The following is a 16291-nucleotide window of genomic DNA, read 5'->3' on the forward strand; positions in this document are numbered from 1 at the left end:
CCCCCCCCCCGACCCCGGCCACGGGGAGGGCGATGGGGGCGGTCGCCCGCCCCCCCCTCGGCCCCAGCCCCCCACTCCCGCCGCCCCCCTCGCTCCCCCTTCCAGATCACCACGCACACACACCTCCTCCCCCACACCCCCCCTTCGGCAGCTTCCGGCTGGGCCGGCAGGAGGACGCGCACGAGTACCTCATCGCACTGCTGGACGCGATGCACGAGGCCTGCGTGCCGCGGCGCGCCCCCGGCGCCCCGCCCCCGCCGGCCCCCCCGGCCTCCTTCGTCACGCGCATCTTTGGGGGCGTCATGGCCAGCGCGGTGCGCTGCACCTCCTGCGGCTATGAGTCGTGCACGCGCGACCCCTTCCTGGACGTGAACCTGGAGGTAGCCGGCGCGGGCAGCGTGACCGGCGCGCTGGAGCGCTTCACGGCGGGCGAGGCGCTGGACGGCGCCAACCGGTACCGCTGCCCGCGCGAGGGCCGGCCCGTGCGGGCGGTGAAGAGCCTGCGCATCGCCTCGCCGCCCGCGGTCCTCGCCCTCCAGCTCAAGCGCTTTGGCTTCGGCGGGCACGGGCACAAGGTGACCAAGCGAGTCGACTTCGGCCCCGTGCTGGACCTGGGACCCTTCCTGGGTGGCGGCGCCGGCGCGGGGGGCGGGCGGGGCGGCGCGCGCGGGCCCCTGCCCTACGACCTCTATGCCGTGCTGGTGCACCAGGGGCACAGCGTGCACAGCGGGCACTATTTCTGCTTCGTCAAGGCGCCCAGCGGCGTCTGGCACTGCTGCGACGACGCCAGCGTGGGCGCGGTCAGCGAGCGCGTCGTGCTCGCCCAGCGCGCCTACCTCCTCTTCTACCTGCGCCGCGGGGCGGCGGGCGGCGTGGAGGGGGCAAAGGGCGCCGAGGTGGTGCCCAACGGGGCTGCGGGCCACGAGGCGCAGGGGGCGGGGAAAGAGCCGCCCCCTCTGGCAGGGCCGCCCGGTGCGGGGCCCGGCCCGTCCCCGCGCCCGGCGGGGCTCGTACAGCCCGGCGCCGAAAACTGCCGGGCCGGCCTCGCGGCCGACGCCAAGCCCAGGCCGCCTTCCCAGGCAGCCGCCGCGGGGCCGGCCGCCGCCCCCGCCCAGGGCGCCGCGGCCACGCCCTCCGGCTCGAGCGACTCCGCCCCGATCAGCGCGTTTGTCCCCGGCGCGGGCCGGCGCGCCGCCGCCGGCCGAGGCGCGGACCCCTTCCCGTCCCAGACGCGGTGCGTGGGTGGGGTGTGGAGCGGGCCGGCCGGTGCGAGTCGATGCGGGCCAGGTGCGCGCCGTGCGGCGCTCGCGGCCGCACGCGCGCGCGCGCACGCGGACGGGGGGTGATGACACGCACTGGGCACTGAGCCGCCCGGGCGACACGTCGCTCGGGTGCACGTGATCGATGCGCACTCTGCGGGCCTAGAAAACCCCTGACTGACCCCTCCGCGTGCGCGGGCGCCTTGAGTCTGTCTGTTCGGGGTGCGGCGTGCCGCTGCACCCCACGCCGACCACGTGCCTGCCTTGACTGGGGAAGGGCAGGTCCTCGGTCCTTGCCGCCCCAGCGTACCGACACCTCCCCATCAAGCTCATCCGGTCCCAAACCCCTCTGCCCCTTCTGCAGGTCCCGGCTGCTGGCGCGCGTGGCGTCCCTCGGCACGCCCGTGCCGATCGGGCGGCGGGCCAAGCGCGCCGCGGAGGGCGCGCGCCTCCTCAACACACTGCACCGGCGGCGGCGGCGGGCGGGCCAGGGCACGCCGCTGCAGGGCGGCTCGCCTGCGCCGCCCGAGGCGGCGCAGGCGCCTCTGGGCGCTCGGACCGCGGCGGGGCCGGGGCCGCCCGACGCACGGGCTGCAGCGCCGGGGCCAACGCAGGTCTCCGCGTCTGCCGCCGCCGCCCCCTCGTCCAGGCCCGCCACTCCCACTGTGTCGGAGGCGGGCGCGCGCATGGCTCAGCTCGCCAGGCCGCGGCAGGCCAGCGCGCGCGAGGTCGCGGAGCCGGGCGTCCGAGCTTTCCTGGCGGCGCAGGCCCGCCCAGCCCCCGGCGGTGCCTGGGAGGGCGTGGACGCGGAGGCCGCGCGCGCGCACGCGCGGCTCCTGCGCGCCGCGGGGCATGCGCGCCGGGCGCCGGACGCGTACGACGCCGAGTACGACGCGGGTCGGGTGAAGAAGGTGCGGCGCCGCGGCGAGGAGGGACCCGGCGGGCCCGGGCGCGAGGCCTTCGACTCGGCCGGCGCGGCGCGGCGGCGGGGCAAGGCCCCCGCCGTCGAGCTGCGTGGGAAGAAGAAGGCGCGGGCCGTCGCCGCGGCGAGGCGCGCCGGCGAGGGCGGGGCGAATGGCGACGCCCGCACGGGGCCGGAGCGTGAGTGAATGGACTCCGTCTCTGGGCAGGGACGCGGTGGGTGTGTGCACCCGGCTGCGGGCCAGCACTTTCATGCCCCTCCCGCGTGCCCCAACCCCTCCTCTCCCAAACCTGCCGTCGCTCGAGCACACCACGCCTGCTGGCGTCAGATCCGTGCCTCCCTGCCGCACCCCGTCACCATCATCCATCCTCATCATTTCTGCCCACTCCCGCCCGGAAAGGGCGTCGCACGATCACCTCGGCCCCATGCTATACCCTCCCTTGACGCACGCCTGTGGCCCACATTTCGTTCCATGACCATGACTGCAGGAGACCTGACCTTGACTGTAAGATCTTAGGAAAATCAGGGACGGGGTGGGGTGGGAGCCCGGCCTTGGGAGGTGTTTCTATTGAGCAGGAGGGGCCCCCGCTGCATGGTGAAGTTCATTCGTGCGCGGCAGGGCCTGGTGTGATCTGGTTGGGCTCAGTACTCGTGCCCGGGCAGGCTGCCCATCGCAAAATTCATCCTTGGCTCTGATTATCAAACCGCTGGTATCAAAAGCAGATCCAATACGCCAGGAGTGTCAACACTTGTTGGCCACCAGCTGCGGTGCCTTTGCGACACTCCATGGCCCGCAAGAGCAGCCGCTGCGATAGAAAGCGACACACTCTGACGCTGTGAAGCTTATTTTGGAACACAAAAGTATTCATCCAGGACCCAGAAGCCCATCTAGCGATCCACATCTCGGGAGAGAGGGATACTGATGGCGTTCTCTTTCAACAGCACGCCTGCCTCTGTGAGCTCGGTTGGGGGAGTGGAGGGACCTCCACACTCTCAATGTGTCGGTAGAGTCGGCTGAAGAACGTGATCGAGATCTCACCCTGCCCGAAACCCCGACCGCAGACCACCGCCTTCAGTTTCGGGGGAGGGGCTCCCGTGACCCAGCGAACAGGGTCGGCACCCCTCTTTGGGGGAGCCTCATCTGGCGCAGCAGTCACTCCCAGTGAGTGCTGGGAGCTGAAGTTCTGCGCTCTGACTCCTACCGCGATTACGTGACCACCTGCGCTCCCAAAACCAGCAGTCTCCACCCATCCCCGCTCGCAGGTCTGTTTGGCGCAGCCCCCTCCCCAGCCACCCCCGCCGGGGGCTTCTCCTTTGGCTTCGGAGCGGCCTCCACCCCCGCTGCCGCGACGGGTACGGGGGCGACTTCTGCGCCCCTGTTTGGGGCGGGGGTTGGCGGCACGTTTGGCGCCAGCAGCACGCCCTCGCTGTTCGGCGCCAGCAGCACGCCCTCGCTGTTCGGCGCCAGCAGCACGCCCTCGCTGTTCGGCGCCAGCAGCACGCCCTCGCTGTTCGGCGCCGGCGCACCACCTCCCACCGCCTTTGGCGGCGCGCCCGCGGGGACGCTGTCCTTGTTCGGCGCCGGAGCTCAACAGCAGCAGCAGCAGCAGCAGGCGGTGCCCTACGCGACCCCCGACCTCGGCGCGGTGCGTGAGCTGGAGGCCCTGCGCGACGCTTTCCTGCCCGGCACCCCCCGCTCCCGCTTCCAGCACCTGTTTTTGAACGTGGTGGAGGACCCCGCGGCCCGCGTCCGGCCCACGGGCGTGGACGAGCTGGCATGGCGCGCCGCGCTGCGCGCCGCGGGCGGCCCCGACAACCCCGACCGCCTCTGGCCCGTGGTCGCGGCGGGGGGGCGGAGCTGGTCGCGCGGCGAGCGGCGCAGGACGCCGCGCTGGCGGAGCACGTCGCGCGCCTGGACGCGCTGCGCGCCGTGCTGTCCAGCGTCGCCGGGCGCGCGCGGGGCGTGGTGGAGGAGGGCCTGGAGGGCGCGCGCGGCGCGCACCTGGCGCAGAGCCGCGCGCTGCTGCGCGTCGCGCGCAGCGTGGACGCGCTGGAGGGGCGCTTCGCCGCCGCCACGGGGCAGGGCCCCGCACCCGCCGCCGCGGGCGCGGGGTTGGACGCGCTGGCGGCGCGGCTGGGCGAGGCGGAGGCGGCGCTGGCCCCCGTCCCGGGAGGCCTCGCCGCGCGACTGGCGGAGGCCGGCGCTGCCGCCGCGCTGGCGGGGCCGGCGCAGGGCGCGCCGCCCCCAGCCCTGGACGACGACGCGCTGGCTGACGTGTACGGCCTGCTGAGTCAGCAGACGGCGGCGCTGGCGGGGGTGCAGGCCGTGCTGCGCCGCGCGGAGCGCGACCTGGAGGTGCTGGAGGGCCTGGCAGCCGCGGGGTGAGGCCTTTGGCCGGGAAGAAAGGGGACCGCCCTGCTCTGACTGCAGCCTGGCCGCGGCGCGCGTGGGTGGCCAGGTGTGCGCGCTGTGGCGTGGCCATGCTACACTGGCTGTACATGCGACGAGAGCCGGTCCGGATGCGCGTGCGGGGAAATCAAGTAGGAAAGGGCAACTGCACGCTGTGGCGGTTCACGCAGTGGGAATGCTGGCGAGGGGGCGAGTGCTGAGGGGCGTGGGAGCCACGCGGCGCCGCAATGGGCGGGCCGACCTACGCAGGAATAATGATGCCAAGGCAGGAACGAGTCAGCAGGGAGGGGCGGCAAGGAGTTGTTTGGTGAGTGGGGGCATGCAGCTCGTCGCCGCGGCCGGTTGGGCAGGCGCCGCCAGGGAGGGTGCCCAGGCTCGCATGGCTTGCGTCAGGAGTGCAAGGGCCTCAAGGTAGGGCCTCTCGGTCGGCCTGCAAACTACGCCGGTGGCACAACGGTCAGCTGCGTGGTCGCCGCCTCCCCGCCCTTGGCTCCCGCATGGCCGGGCTTGCCTCCCGTCGCGACCCCGGCCGCATGGCCTCGCTCGACAAGGGCGTGGCGGCACAGGGGGCACCGCGCCTCCAGCCGCTGCGTGAGCAGGATCCTGTGCAGGCAGGCCGTGCACAGGGAGTGCCTGCACCCCAGCACCAGGCTGGCGTCGGTGCGGAGGTACTTGCCCAGGCAGACGGGGCAGGCGCCCTCGCCCAGCTCTGCCAGGGTGGCAGGCGTCCTGGCCACCACGGCGTACTCATCCAGGGTGGTCCCCTCGGGAACTTGCTCTGAGGAATAAAAGTGAGGAACGAAGGTGTGGGAGGTTCTTGAAAGCTGGTGTAGGAGGGCGGTCCAGCCAAGCATGTTAGAGTACCCCAGGTTGCGCAGGCACGCGCGGAGGCACTGTCCGGCACTCACGCGGATGCACGCGCATGAGCAGGGCGGCCGGTACGAAGCCTCGTTGCCAGCATCGCCGCAGCCTCAGGTCCCGTGCTAGCCACATGATGAGGCCCCCGCTCATCACGACGACGCAAGTGGCCACAAGGATGAGGTACTCGATCCCCATTGCTCGTCGCGCAAGCTGCCGACTCGGTTTCCCTTGGATCACGGCCTTGGCTTCGATGACATGCACTTGCGCACTCCTTTCACGCGAAAAGAAAAATGAAGACGTTGCGAGGGAGATTCTTCATCACGTGAAGTCGCACCAGGACTAATATTCCATTTTGACGGCACAATCAGCCTGCGGTGAAAGCCCTAATCACCGTACCTGCAAAAACAAAGGTAGGAGATCCGCCATGTGAACGGAGCAAAACATAAAAGCAATGATTTGCAAAGCTTAGGATTGGCAGTACAATGCCTGGAGTATTACGAAGGAAAAGTATAGGAGTCGTACTGAGGAAGGCATCCGAATTTCAGGTACGAGGTGCGAAGCTTCTGCGGGGCCGGCTCCACCCCCCCTGGCCCCATTTCCGCGGGCCAAATCATCCGACCAAGCCGCCGCTATCTCCACTTGGTCATTTTTAAATGCTGTAAGTAGTCGAAACTCTTCTCAACCTGCTGACGAGCGGCTCAATGAACACACCTGCGTCGCTTTTTCTAGTCACGGGCGAGCGGGGTGGTATGCATGTACCGCGCGACGCAGGTTGGTATTATTGACAGTCATGAAAACAGTCAAGTCATGAGTTTGAGATCGAGAATTCGACACTGCTCGCATCGGTGGGACCCAATCATCGCCGTCGAGCCATTAGAGAGTAGAGGGTGGTCAAACAAACCTGAGCCGCAGTGGGATTCATGAAGCCTGCACGGCTGCCCTACCTGCTCATTTCGTTGTATGGGAGGAGATGGAATGTACAGCAGTTGAGTACAAACCCTGGACGGCACCTTCGTATTTACTGATTCTGGTTCCCCTTTGGGATCCACAATGTGTATGACTGAATGCAACATGCTGTGCCGATGAATTGCTGCTCACTGGGCATGATGCCCATGGATTAATGCCGGCAGCACAGGTGGCACAGCTCCTGTCTAGACCTTGTTTGAAATTATCCCTTGTCTTCCAGGTAGTACTGCACGGGCAAGACTACAAGGTTCGGGCGCTTGGCGTGTCAGCCCTTGGTGCTGTAGTCATGCCAACGCAAGAGCCTGGATGAGCAGGTACCCATTAGACCGGCGTTGACTCTGGACAAGAATACACAGGGGTATAGATGAAACCCCACTCGCCACGTGGTCGAGCTGAGGGATCATTAGACAATACAAATGCCATCAGGGGTGCATGCGACCAACCTCCAACACACTGTCACATCCTTGACAGAGCTGGCCTTCTGCATGTGGCCCGGCATGGGCCTTGTATAGAATACCAACCTCCTGGGAGCTTCGAGGCAAGTGCTGGAATTTCCCTTAATCCCCATACCTCCTCGGCAGCCGGACTAGAGGTTCTCCCTGACTACCTTGAACTACCCTGCCCGTCCACCCTGTTGTTGATTCCTGATCAGCATCCCAACTTTCTTCATAATAGATGGGACAAGGACGGCGAGAGCTGTTCATCGGCCGATGTCCTTATAGATTGGTGGGGGGGTCTGACTGCCGTTCGGTGGCTGTTCGTGTAACAGGGCCTGCTGCCCTCGCGCAGCAACCCCCCTGGCCTTGCTCTCCCGGCCATACCCGTGTTGTCGCCGCTAGCAGATTCTGGCAATATGGCTTTTGGATGAGAACAAAAGACAGAGCCCAAAGAACAGTAATGCAAACCCTATAGTGGAGTGGGACTTGAAACAGCGCTATCTCACCCAGTTTGGGCGCAGTACCCCTGCTCCCATCACAGGTCAGTGCCAGGTGCTCGACGCTACGAGCACCTGCTCAATGGCTATGGCCCCATGGTCCTCCGGCACCACGCGAAGTGCTCAATGCGATGCATGTACAGGACATGTGCACGGATGAAGAAGCAATCTTGGCTCATGATGAGGGCAGCAACGATTCTGCCCGCGGAGGAACGCGGCTTGCCCGCGCATGAGAATCAGCATGGTTTCATCCGTGAGAAGAGCTTGACTCTGCATCCATATACAAAAATGAAAATACCATGATGTAGCATCGAGAATGGGCGCACCATGCATCATGTTTGGATGCTGGGTCACATGGACTATCAAGTTGCCATTCTGGATGGTGCTCGTTAGCGGTCGCGGCCTAGCTGTAACGGGAGCCGCGGTACCGCTCCCGACTCTGGGTGAGGTAGCGCTGGTTCAAGCCCCACTCTGTCAAGAATTCTGCCAAGACTATTTTTTGAGGTCCTAGCTCTTGCTCATGGCCAAGACTAGATTGCCAGAACCTGCTCACCGGAACAAACAACATGGATGGCCAAGAAGGTGGGGCCGGGGGCATACTACGCATGAGGAGCAGCCCCCGTCACAAGCTCACTCAAGGGCCAAGTTATGTCTATGGCATGCAGAAAACGGGAGTTGGCATAGAGGAATACCAGATCTATTGCACTTTCGATGGAAAGCCTCCTCTGTAGTTTACTGTCAACATATTGGTGCTGACTCCAGTTGCCTTTTCCACACGCTGCGCTTATGTCCACACTCGCTTAGCCCGCCTACACCATTCTCACCGTGCGCTGGGTGTGCCTAGGCCCCGTGGGATACTGCCATGTCAGCTCGAAAATTCGGAGTCGGAAATCGAAAATGTAACTTCCCGGAGATCCCGCGCCGGTTGCGCCGAGACCCGCGATTTCGGAAACCCCGTCAGGGCGAAGTGGCACGTGATCATGCGCCCAAACTTTCAAACTTCGCACCGATGGCGATAGCTTTCAGAGGCCAACAGCGAGCTCACAGCCAGCGCCTTCGAGAACCGGGCATCGTTGCTCGTCTCAAACTCTGGTCAGCATGGAGTCTGAACCAACGAAGCGGCAGCGGCCCGTGCAGGGACGAGTCGGAGCCAAGTCGAAACAGGCACTTGCCGAGATTATTGCTCTGCGCAAGTCTGGGGCTCGACGTGTGGACACTTTTGAGGTCAAGGAGGAAGAGCCTGTCTACGACGTCGTCGACGAGGACCAGTATGCTCAGATCGTGAAGAAGCGGCGGGATGAGGGAGGTGCGCCCCCAGAGGGTAAAACCCGAGTGCTGCGGTCGGTGCGCCTGCCTGGAGGTGACAGCGTCAATTAATCAGGAGCTATTGAACATAAATATACTACAGGGGCCTTTGTTATCGATCGCAATGGCCTGGGGTACGCCGACATCGGCGAGGAGGTGGACTGGAGCGTGGAAGGGGACGGGGAGCATGAGGACCTGCCCACCGGCACTGCAAAGGCACTCGCCAAAGGTGGGAAGCAATGGAGTTTTACAAGGACAGAATGGTTGATAGTGTTCTTTTAGAGAGGATCCTCCTATCCAGATGCATCCCTTGGCCCCTCCCACTCCGTCAACCTTTGCCCCCTCCCACCCCATGCCTGGAACCCACAGGTCGCAAGAACAAGGCCGACCCCGCCCCGGCCCCTCCCGCCCAGCGAGCCCGCATGCAGAAGATGTTTGCCTCTGCGGCTGCCAAGCCTCGCGCCGGCAGCCGACCCGCCAGCCACGATGCGGCCGCCACCGAAGCCCTGCTGGAGGACATCCTGGGTGGCGTGGCCGCTGCCGGGTGCTCCCCCTCCGCCGCCTCCCCTGCTCGGAGAGCGCGCTACCCCGGGACCACCTCCCTGTCGCTCGCTGCCGCGGCGAAGGTCCCAGCCAGGTCAGTCAGAGGTTTGATGGCCCGCCCTCTCAAGGGCTGGCTTCACATCCCGACTCCCTGCCTGCCAACCCCACCGCCTGCTGTGGCAGGGTTGTGTGCACTTTTATGAAACTAGCTACGCATCCTTCCTGCCATCACCGACCTTCAGCAACTCAACCTTTCCCTGTGCAGGGCCGCGGCCGCAAGTGCAGTGGTCAAGGAGGAGGTCCCTCAGGTGCAGCCTGGTGTCAGGCTCGAGGATGAGGGTCTCGCCGCAGGTTCAGCATCTGAGGAGGCTGCAGGTGCCGAGGGTAACAGCCGCCCGGAGGCTATGGAGGTACAGGAGGACGCAGAGCCTCTCATGGCCCCGAACCCGCCGGCGGACAGAACAGAGCAGGCGGGGGCTGATACGCCCGCGAGGCCGGGTGGCGAGCGCCGGCAGCAAGCTGCCGGCTTGACGCCGGCCGGAGCTGGCGGCGGGATCCGCATGCCAGACGGCGCGGCGCCCCCGCCCCCACCCCCGCTGCGTCCGCCGGCGCGGCGGCCACCCCCCAGCCCGGCGGCTGGCGGACCCCGGCGGGGGCCCTCCCTGTGCAGCCCCCCACCCCCGACACGGCCGTGGCTGCTGGGGGCTGGCAGGACATGTATGCTGCCGGTGTCGACTGCCCTTCCCCGGCTCCCACACCGGCGCCCGGCGATGGCGCGGTGTTGACCGGCGCTCCCACCGGTGACGCGGCGGAGCTACCCCTGGACTCCAGCGGCGCGCTCCCTTTCTACCTGCTGGACGCGCACGAGGAGCCTGCGCAGGCCGGCACCGTCTTCCTCTTTGGCAGGGTGAGTGGGAGTCTGTCAGCGTGATGGTGTGTGGGACCAGGAGATGGACTGGTCGGTGTGGACAGGAGGCCTCCTTGTACTCGACGGCTGCGTCCCTCAAACCCCCGGGCCGACGCTCTGACCGGATGTGGAGTGATGGGAGAGTTTCATTGCTGTAGACCACCTGGAATGGGCTCCAGTCTTGAAATCACCTTACGTCGCACCACCGCCCGCCGCAGGTGCCCACCGCCAACGGCAAGCACGCCTCCTGCTGCGCTGTCGTGCACGGCCTGCAGCGCAACCTCTTCGTCGTGCCACGCGAGGACGTGTCCACCCCCGAGATCGCCGCGCTGGAGGAGCGGCTGGAGTCGGACCCCGGGGCGCGCGCCGCCCTCATCCCCCTCCTCCACGTGCGGCGGGTGGCGGCGGGGGTGATTGCTTCGTCGGCACGAGGGCAGCATCATGTTGTGTCTTGCCACGACAGCGTGGAGGTGGTTGCACCGCCTCGCCCACGCTGAGGCCCTTCCTGCCTCACCCCTCCCAAACTCCTCCCCCCCCACCTCCCCCCTTCACCAGGCGGCACTGACGCGGGTGAAGGAGGAGACGCGGGCTCTGCTGCAGGCCCACGGCGTGACCAGCATGGTGATGAAGCCCGTACTGCGGCGGTACGCTTTTGAGAACCGCGGCGTGCGCCCCGGGCGCCAGTGGGTGCTCAAGGTGCGCTACCCCGCCACCTGCCCCGCGCTGCCGCCCGGCCTGACCGGGGCCGCCTTTGCCGCCGTGTTTGGCGCCAACCAGGGCCTGCTGGAGGCGCTGACGCTGAAGCGGCGCCTGATGGGGCCCGGGTGGCTGGCGCTGGCCGCGCCACGCGCCGTCGCGCCCAGCGCCCAGCTCTCCTGGTGTGCGCTGGAGGTGGAGGTGGCGGGGCACAAGGCCGTGGCGGCGGCCCCGGCCGGCGTGCGCCCCGCGCCGCCCCTCACCCTGGCCAGCCTGCACGTGCAGACGGCGCTGGTGGCGGGGGGGGCGGCCGCCGAGATCGTGGCCGCCTCCGTGGTGTATCTGCCGGAGGTGGACGTGGAGGCGGCGCAGCAGGATGGGTGGAGGTCCGCGCGCGACCTGCGCCACTTCTCCGCCGTCTGTCGACTGGGCGGCGCCCCTTTCCCTGTCGGTATGAGAGCTGGGGGGGTGGCTTTGTTTCGTGTGTTTGTGGGGGGAAAGGGGGTAGGTGAAGGGCGCCAGCCATCACGCTGCCACCTCCACCCCCCCTGCTCCCTCCTCGCTCATCCTCTCCGGCCTCCCCAACCCACGCAGGCTTCGAGGCGCAGGTCAAGGCGGTGAACGCGTCCGAGGTGGGCCGGCGCAACGGCGGCGCCGTGCTTTCCTGCCAGGCCTCGGAGCGCTCCCTGCTGGCCATGCTGGTGGCCCGCCTGCGTGCGCTGGACGTAGACGTGCTGATGGGGCACAACATTGCGGGCTTCGACCTCCCGATCCTCCTGCACCGCCTCCAGCACCACAAGGTGGGTGGGTGCGGTGGAGGGGGTGGGAGGGGGGCTGGTGGATTACGGTACCTGGGTCGAGGTCTGGAAAGGAGTGGCGTGGCCTCGGTGCACGAACGCAATTGCGAGGGGATGAGCTAGAGGGCGTGCACTGCCGGCGGGCCTCCCATGCGCGATGCCTGGGCGGTCACGGGGCATATACCCATGAGGTGTTTGGATGGGGAGGATCTGATGCTGTGCATGGGGCGTCAACGACCCCCTATGAAAGATGGCCTAGGCCCAGGGTCACCCAGCGTGGTGACAACCCCCCTATTCCACTCCTGCTGGCACGGCTTCCCCCATGCAGGTGCCCCACTGGAGCGGACTGGGCCGGCTGAAGCGCCACAAGTTCCCCAACCTGGCCGGGGGCGGGCACCAGTTTGGCGGCGGTGCAGGTGACACGGGGGGGGGAGGGATGCAGAGAGTTGTTTCATCTGTCTACGTTGTCGTGGTGATGCTGCGCCGTCATTTCGCCACATGCAGCACACTTCCCCCCCTGCGCCCCACGCCCCGGCTCCATGCACGCTGATGATGTGTCACCCTCGCCGCCAGACTCACATCGTGACCACCCTACCCTGCGAGGACCCCCTCAATCACTCACGCCCCTCCTTCCATCTCAACCACAGCCCCCGGCGTGCTGGCGGTGCTGGCGGGCCGCCTGCTGTGCGACACCTACCTGGCGGCCCGCGACCTGGTCCGAGAGGTGGACTACACGCTGGGCACGCTGGCGCGCAGCCTGCTGGGCGAGGCCCGCGTCGACGTGTCCCCGGGCGACGTCCCCGCGCGCTACGCGGCCTCGGACCGCCTCCTGGCCCTGGTCCGGCTGACCGAGTCGGACGCGTGGCTGGCGCTGGGCCTGGCCTTCCGGCTCAGCGTGCTGCCCCTCACCCGCGCGCTGGCCCAGCTGTCGGGCAGCGCCTGGAGCAGGTCGCTGGCGGGGCAGCGCGCGCAGCGCATCGAGAGCCTGCTCCTCCACGAATTCTATGCGCGCAAGTTCCTGCTCCCGGACAAGCTCTCCGGCAAGGTGTGTGGGGGTGGTGGACGGGGATGCTGGGCGGTGTGATGGGGTTCAACATGGTGTAGAGAGTGAGGGATGGTCCCTGCAAAGAGCAAACCAAGGATCAGGAGGCTGATCGCTGCCGTGGATCCGGCGAGCACCGCATCAGGACGAGGCAGGTGCCGCTGCTCTCGACCCTGACATCGTCAAACTCTTCATGCGCACCCGACGGTTGTGGGGAGGAGGTACCGCAGCGTCTCGGCGAAGTCTGTTCGAAAACTCCCCGACCATGAGCATTGTCACACTGAGGGGGGGTAATAGAAACCACCCTGCTGGAACCCCAACGCCTTCATGCTCCCAATCCTCTCCATACATACTACTACCCCCCCCCACACCCACACCCACACCCACACAAACCCCCTTGCAGGAGAGGGAGCGGCTGGAGGCGGCGGCCGCCGAGGAGGCGGAGGGCGAGGGCGACGCGCCGGCGGTGAAGAAATCGGGAAAGGGGCCGCAGTACGCCGGCGGCCTGGTGCTGGAGCCGCGGGTCGGGCTGTACGACCGCTACGTCCTGGTCCTGGATTTCAACTCGCTGTACCCCTCCATCATCCAGGAGTACAACATCTGCTTCACCACCGTTGTGCGGCCCAAGGTAGGGGCAGTGGCTTGAGAGTGGTGTCGAAGAGGTGGGGTCCTGAGGGAGAGGGGGCGATAATGCAGTCCCGTCCCCAGCGCCAGACATGGTGAGGCGGGTGCTTTGGCCCATGCAGGCCCCAGGCATGCTCGAGGCACTCGAGCGTTCGGCCGCCGACGGGGCTGCCTCGGCCTGGAATGAATCCACTTGACAGAACCCCAAACTTACCCCCTTTCCCCTGCAGGACGGCGCCGTCCCGGCGCTGCCCCCGCCCTCCGAGGAGCTGGCGGTGCTGCCCAAGGTACTGCAGACCCTGGTGCAGCGCCGGCGCACGGTCAAGGACCTGCTGAAGTCGGAGCGGGACGCGGTGAGTCCTGCCGGGGTCAAAGGGGGAGTGGGATGGGGATACCAATCTGGGGCCATCGTGGGTGATGGAACCGCCGGGCAAACGTCAGACTTGTGCGGGGCTGGCGCTCGGTCGGGGCACATGAGAGGCCGTATGCCACCAGCACTGTCACTGTACCACACCCCTGCCAACATCATCCCTGCCAACATCGTCCCTGCCCCCCCAATCCCTACTTCCTCCAGGTGCGCCGCGCACAGCTGGACATCCGGCAGCAGGCGCTGAAGCTGACGGCCAACAGCATGTATGGCTGCCTGGGGTTCACCCACTCCCGCTTCTATGCCCGCCCATTGGCGGAGCTGGTGACCGCTCAGGGGCGTGAGGTTCTGCAGAGCACCGTGGATCTGGTCCAGGGTGCCCTGGGCGCGGAGGTCATCTATGGCGACACCGACTCCATCATGATCCACACCGCCAGCACCGACCTGGAGGCGGTCACGCGTATGGGCCACGCCATCAAGAAGGAGGTGGGTTGGGGGAGTGGTGAGGGGGGGTGGGGGCAGTGAGTTTGGTGCCCTCAAACGAGGCTTTTGAGAGGATGCCAGTGCAAGTTTCTCCACCGTGAGCTGCACCTCGGACCGGGCTGCAGGCACCAGACACAGCCTTGCGATAGAGTCCACCCTGTCATTGAGGCCACTCCCTTTGCCCATCCCATCCCATGTGCCTCGACCCTGCACCCTCCTACCCCTTGATACGCCCCCTCGCTCCAACCCCCTCATTCCTGTCCCAGGTGAACAAGCGGTACCGCTTGCTGGAGATCGATGTGGATGGCGTGTACAAGCGCATGCTCCTGCTGAAGAAGAAAAAGTACGCCGCCATCAAGGTCGAGCAGGCGCGCGGCGACCAGGCTCCCACAGAGGTGCGATGGGGTGGGGGTGGTTTGTGTATGACGCGGTGAAAACAGGGGAAGGCCGGGGCGCCGACTTGTGTGGGCCTGTGCGCAGGACGCCTGCTGCAATCTGTCCGACGTGCTTTTCCTCGTTGCAAGTCACGCAGAGCGTGGAGCAAAAGGGGCTGGACATCGTTCGGCGTGACTGGTGTCCCCTGGCCAAGGACGTGGGGAATGCCGTCCTCACAGGTGTGAGCTGCTCACCTGGCAGGGGCGGTGGGAGCGCTGGGGTGCTGTGCACCCTGTCGACCGCCGTGCAGGATCTTCCCTGCGCTATTCTCCCGGCATGTGACCCTGAACATGGTGCCGGGGGATTCTGGCGTGGTCCAAGAAACGCTCCCCTCGCCCCTCATCTCCCTGCCCACCACACCGCACGCCGCCCTTGTAGAGATCCTGAGCGGCAAGGCGCGGGAGGAGGTGGTCCAGGCCGTCCATGCCCACCTGGACGACGTCCGGCTCAAGGTGAGCCGAGGCACACCGAAAGTCTTTCGAGGGGTCACCAAGCACCCGGCTGACCAGCCCTCAGGCCGCCACCTCTCCACCTCCTCGCCCTCTCACACAAGACACACACACACACACACCACACAATCACAGGTTGAGGCACAGGCCGTGCCCTTGAACAAGTTCATCATCACCAAGCAGCTGACCAAGCAGCCCAGCGACTACCCAGACGCCAAGAACCAGCCCCACGTCCAGGTGGCCCTGCGTCGGCTGGCGGCTGGGAAGCGAGATGGCGTCGCCCAGGTGGGGGCTTTGGCTGTGTCGGCTGGGGTTTGAGGAAGGAGTGTACGCGGAGCAGGGTCCGAGCGAGCCTGGGCATGCTGAGCGTTGTGACATGGCGAGTGGGGGCTCCAGGAGGTGCCTCGAGGGCTGCTCCAAGTAGCCGGCCCCCAAGACGCCCAGGGCTTTCTATCCAAGGGCCGCGCGTCCGAGCAAACGTGGGACGTCGGGTGCCTTTCGACGCCATTCAGCCTGCCCATTCCATCGCGACAGCACCTTGCACATCTTCGGATCCACTCCCAACGCTGTCTGCAGGGAGAAACCGTGCCGTACGTGATCTGCGACGAGGCAGCCGACGAGGCGCACCAACAGGTCGCCGCGCCGGAGAGGTCGCTGGCGGAGCGCGCGTACCACCCGCAGGAGGTGAACGCGGCGGGTGTCTCCCTGCGCCCCTCCGCCCTCTACTACCTCTCCGCCCAGGTGCTGCCCGTGGTCACGCGCCTCTGCGCCCCCATCGAGGGCACCGACCCCGCGCGCCTCGCCGCCTGCCTGGGGCTGGACCCCGCACGGTACCGCGGCGCCGCGGCCGCCGGCGCGGCGGCTGCCGGCGACCGCGACGTGGTCCTGGGCGCCGGCGCTGGGCTGGACGACGACGACCGCTTCAAGGCCTGCCCGGGGCTGGAGCTGACGGGGAACAACGGCACGCGCTTCCGCCTGACCGGCGTGCGCGACCTGGCGGCGCCCGCCGCCCGCGTGGCGTGTGACTCAGCGCTGCTGCCGCCCGACGGCCTGGGCGAGGCCGTGGATGGAGGTATGGCGGTGCAGCCCCTTACCCCGGCCCAGCTGTCCAACCAGACCGCCCTCTACTCCCGCCGCTCCATCGCCAGGTGGGCTAGAGGTTGGGGGGAGGGTGTGCGACGGAGAGTGTCTCGGTGGCCTGCTGTTGTGTCGGGTATGGAGCCCTGTTGCCACGGACATCTGTTTCAGGAGGCAAGGCGCTCAAAGTACATCCCATCGTGAAGGCCCATGC

The 16291-nt window shown here is 67.1% G+C and overlaps 3 protein-coding genes across 3 annotated transcripts in view; 2 read left to right on the forward strand and 1 right to left on the reverse strand.

Annotated features, from left to right (window-relative positions):
* Window positions 1–302: 302 nt before the first annotated feature.
* F751_2961 (Ubiquitin carboxyl-terminal hydrolase 25) lies at window positions 303–4567 on the forward strand (the record flags this gene model as incomplete). Its single annotated transcript, XM_011397333.1, has 3 exons — window positions 303–627; window positions 3445–3534; window positions 4431–4567. 3 exons carry the CDS (start codon window positions 303–305, stop codon window positions 4565–4567), a joined length of 552 nt encoding a protein of 183 aa, XP_011395635.1.
* Window positions 4568–5028: 461 nt separating this feature from the next.
* Window positions 5029–5584, reverse strand: F751_2962 (hypothetical protein; the record flags this gene model as incomplete). The annotated part of the gene is made up of 2 exons (XM_011397334.1): window positions 5029–5369; window positions 5500–5584. The coding sequence occupies 2 exons, from the start codon at window positions 5582–5584 to the stop codon at window positions 5029–5031; spliced, it is 426 nt and encodes a 141-aa protein (XP_011395636.1).
* A 2866-nt stretch (window positions 5585–8450) lies between these two features.
* The window catches only part of F751_2963 (DNA polymerase alpha catalytic subunit), a gene marked incomplete at both ends in the record, with an annotated part of 9275 nt that continues 1434 nt past the window's right edge, over window positions 8451–16291 (forward strand). The window contains 18 exons of the mRNA XM_011397335.1: window positions 8451–8658; window positions 8761–8886; window positions 9027–9294; window positions 9466–9610; window positions 9871–10107; window positions 10326–10496; window positions 10663–11254; window positions 11398–11603; window positions 11929–12016; window positions 12248–12645; window positions 13046–13270; window positions 13497–13619; window positions 13841–14119; window positions 14383–14511; window positions 14649–14730; window positions 14930–15003; window positions 15136–15285; window positions 15577–16148. Of these exons, the coding sequence (XP_011395637.1) occupies window positions 8451–8658; window positions 8761–8886; window positions 9027–9294; window positions 9466–9610; window positions 9871–10107; window positions 10326–10496; window positions 10663–11254; window positions 11398–11603; window positions 11929–12016; window positions 12248–12645; window positions 13046–13270; window positions 13497–13619; window positions 13841–14119; window positions 14383–14511; window positions 14649–14730; window positions 14930–15003; window positions 15136–15285; window positions 15577–16148 (4073 nt within the window). The remainder of the gene's footprint in view (window positions 8659–8760; window positions 8887–9026; window positions 9295–9465; window positions 9611–9870; window positions 10108–10325; window positions 10497–10662; window positions 11255–11397; window positions 11604–11928; window positions 12017–12247; window positions 12646–13045; window positions 13271–13496; window positions 13620–13840; window positions 14120–14382; window positions 14512–14648; window positions 14731–14929; window positions 15004–15135; window positions 15286–15576; window positions 16149–16291) is intronic.

Source organism: Auxenochlorella protothecoides (genome assembly GCF_000733215.1).
Source record: "Auxenochlorella protothecoides strain 0710 unplaced genomic scaffold scaffold31, whole genome shotgun sequence".
NCBI lineage: Eukaryota > Viridiplantae > Chlorophyta > Trebouxiophyceae > Chlorellales > Chlorellaceae > Auxenochlorella > Auxenochlorella protothecoides.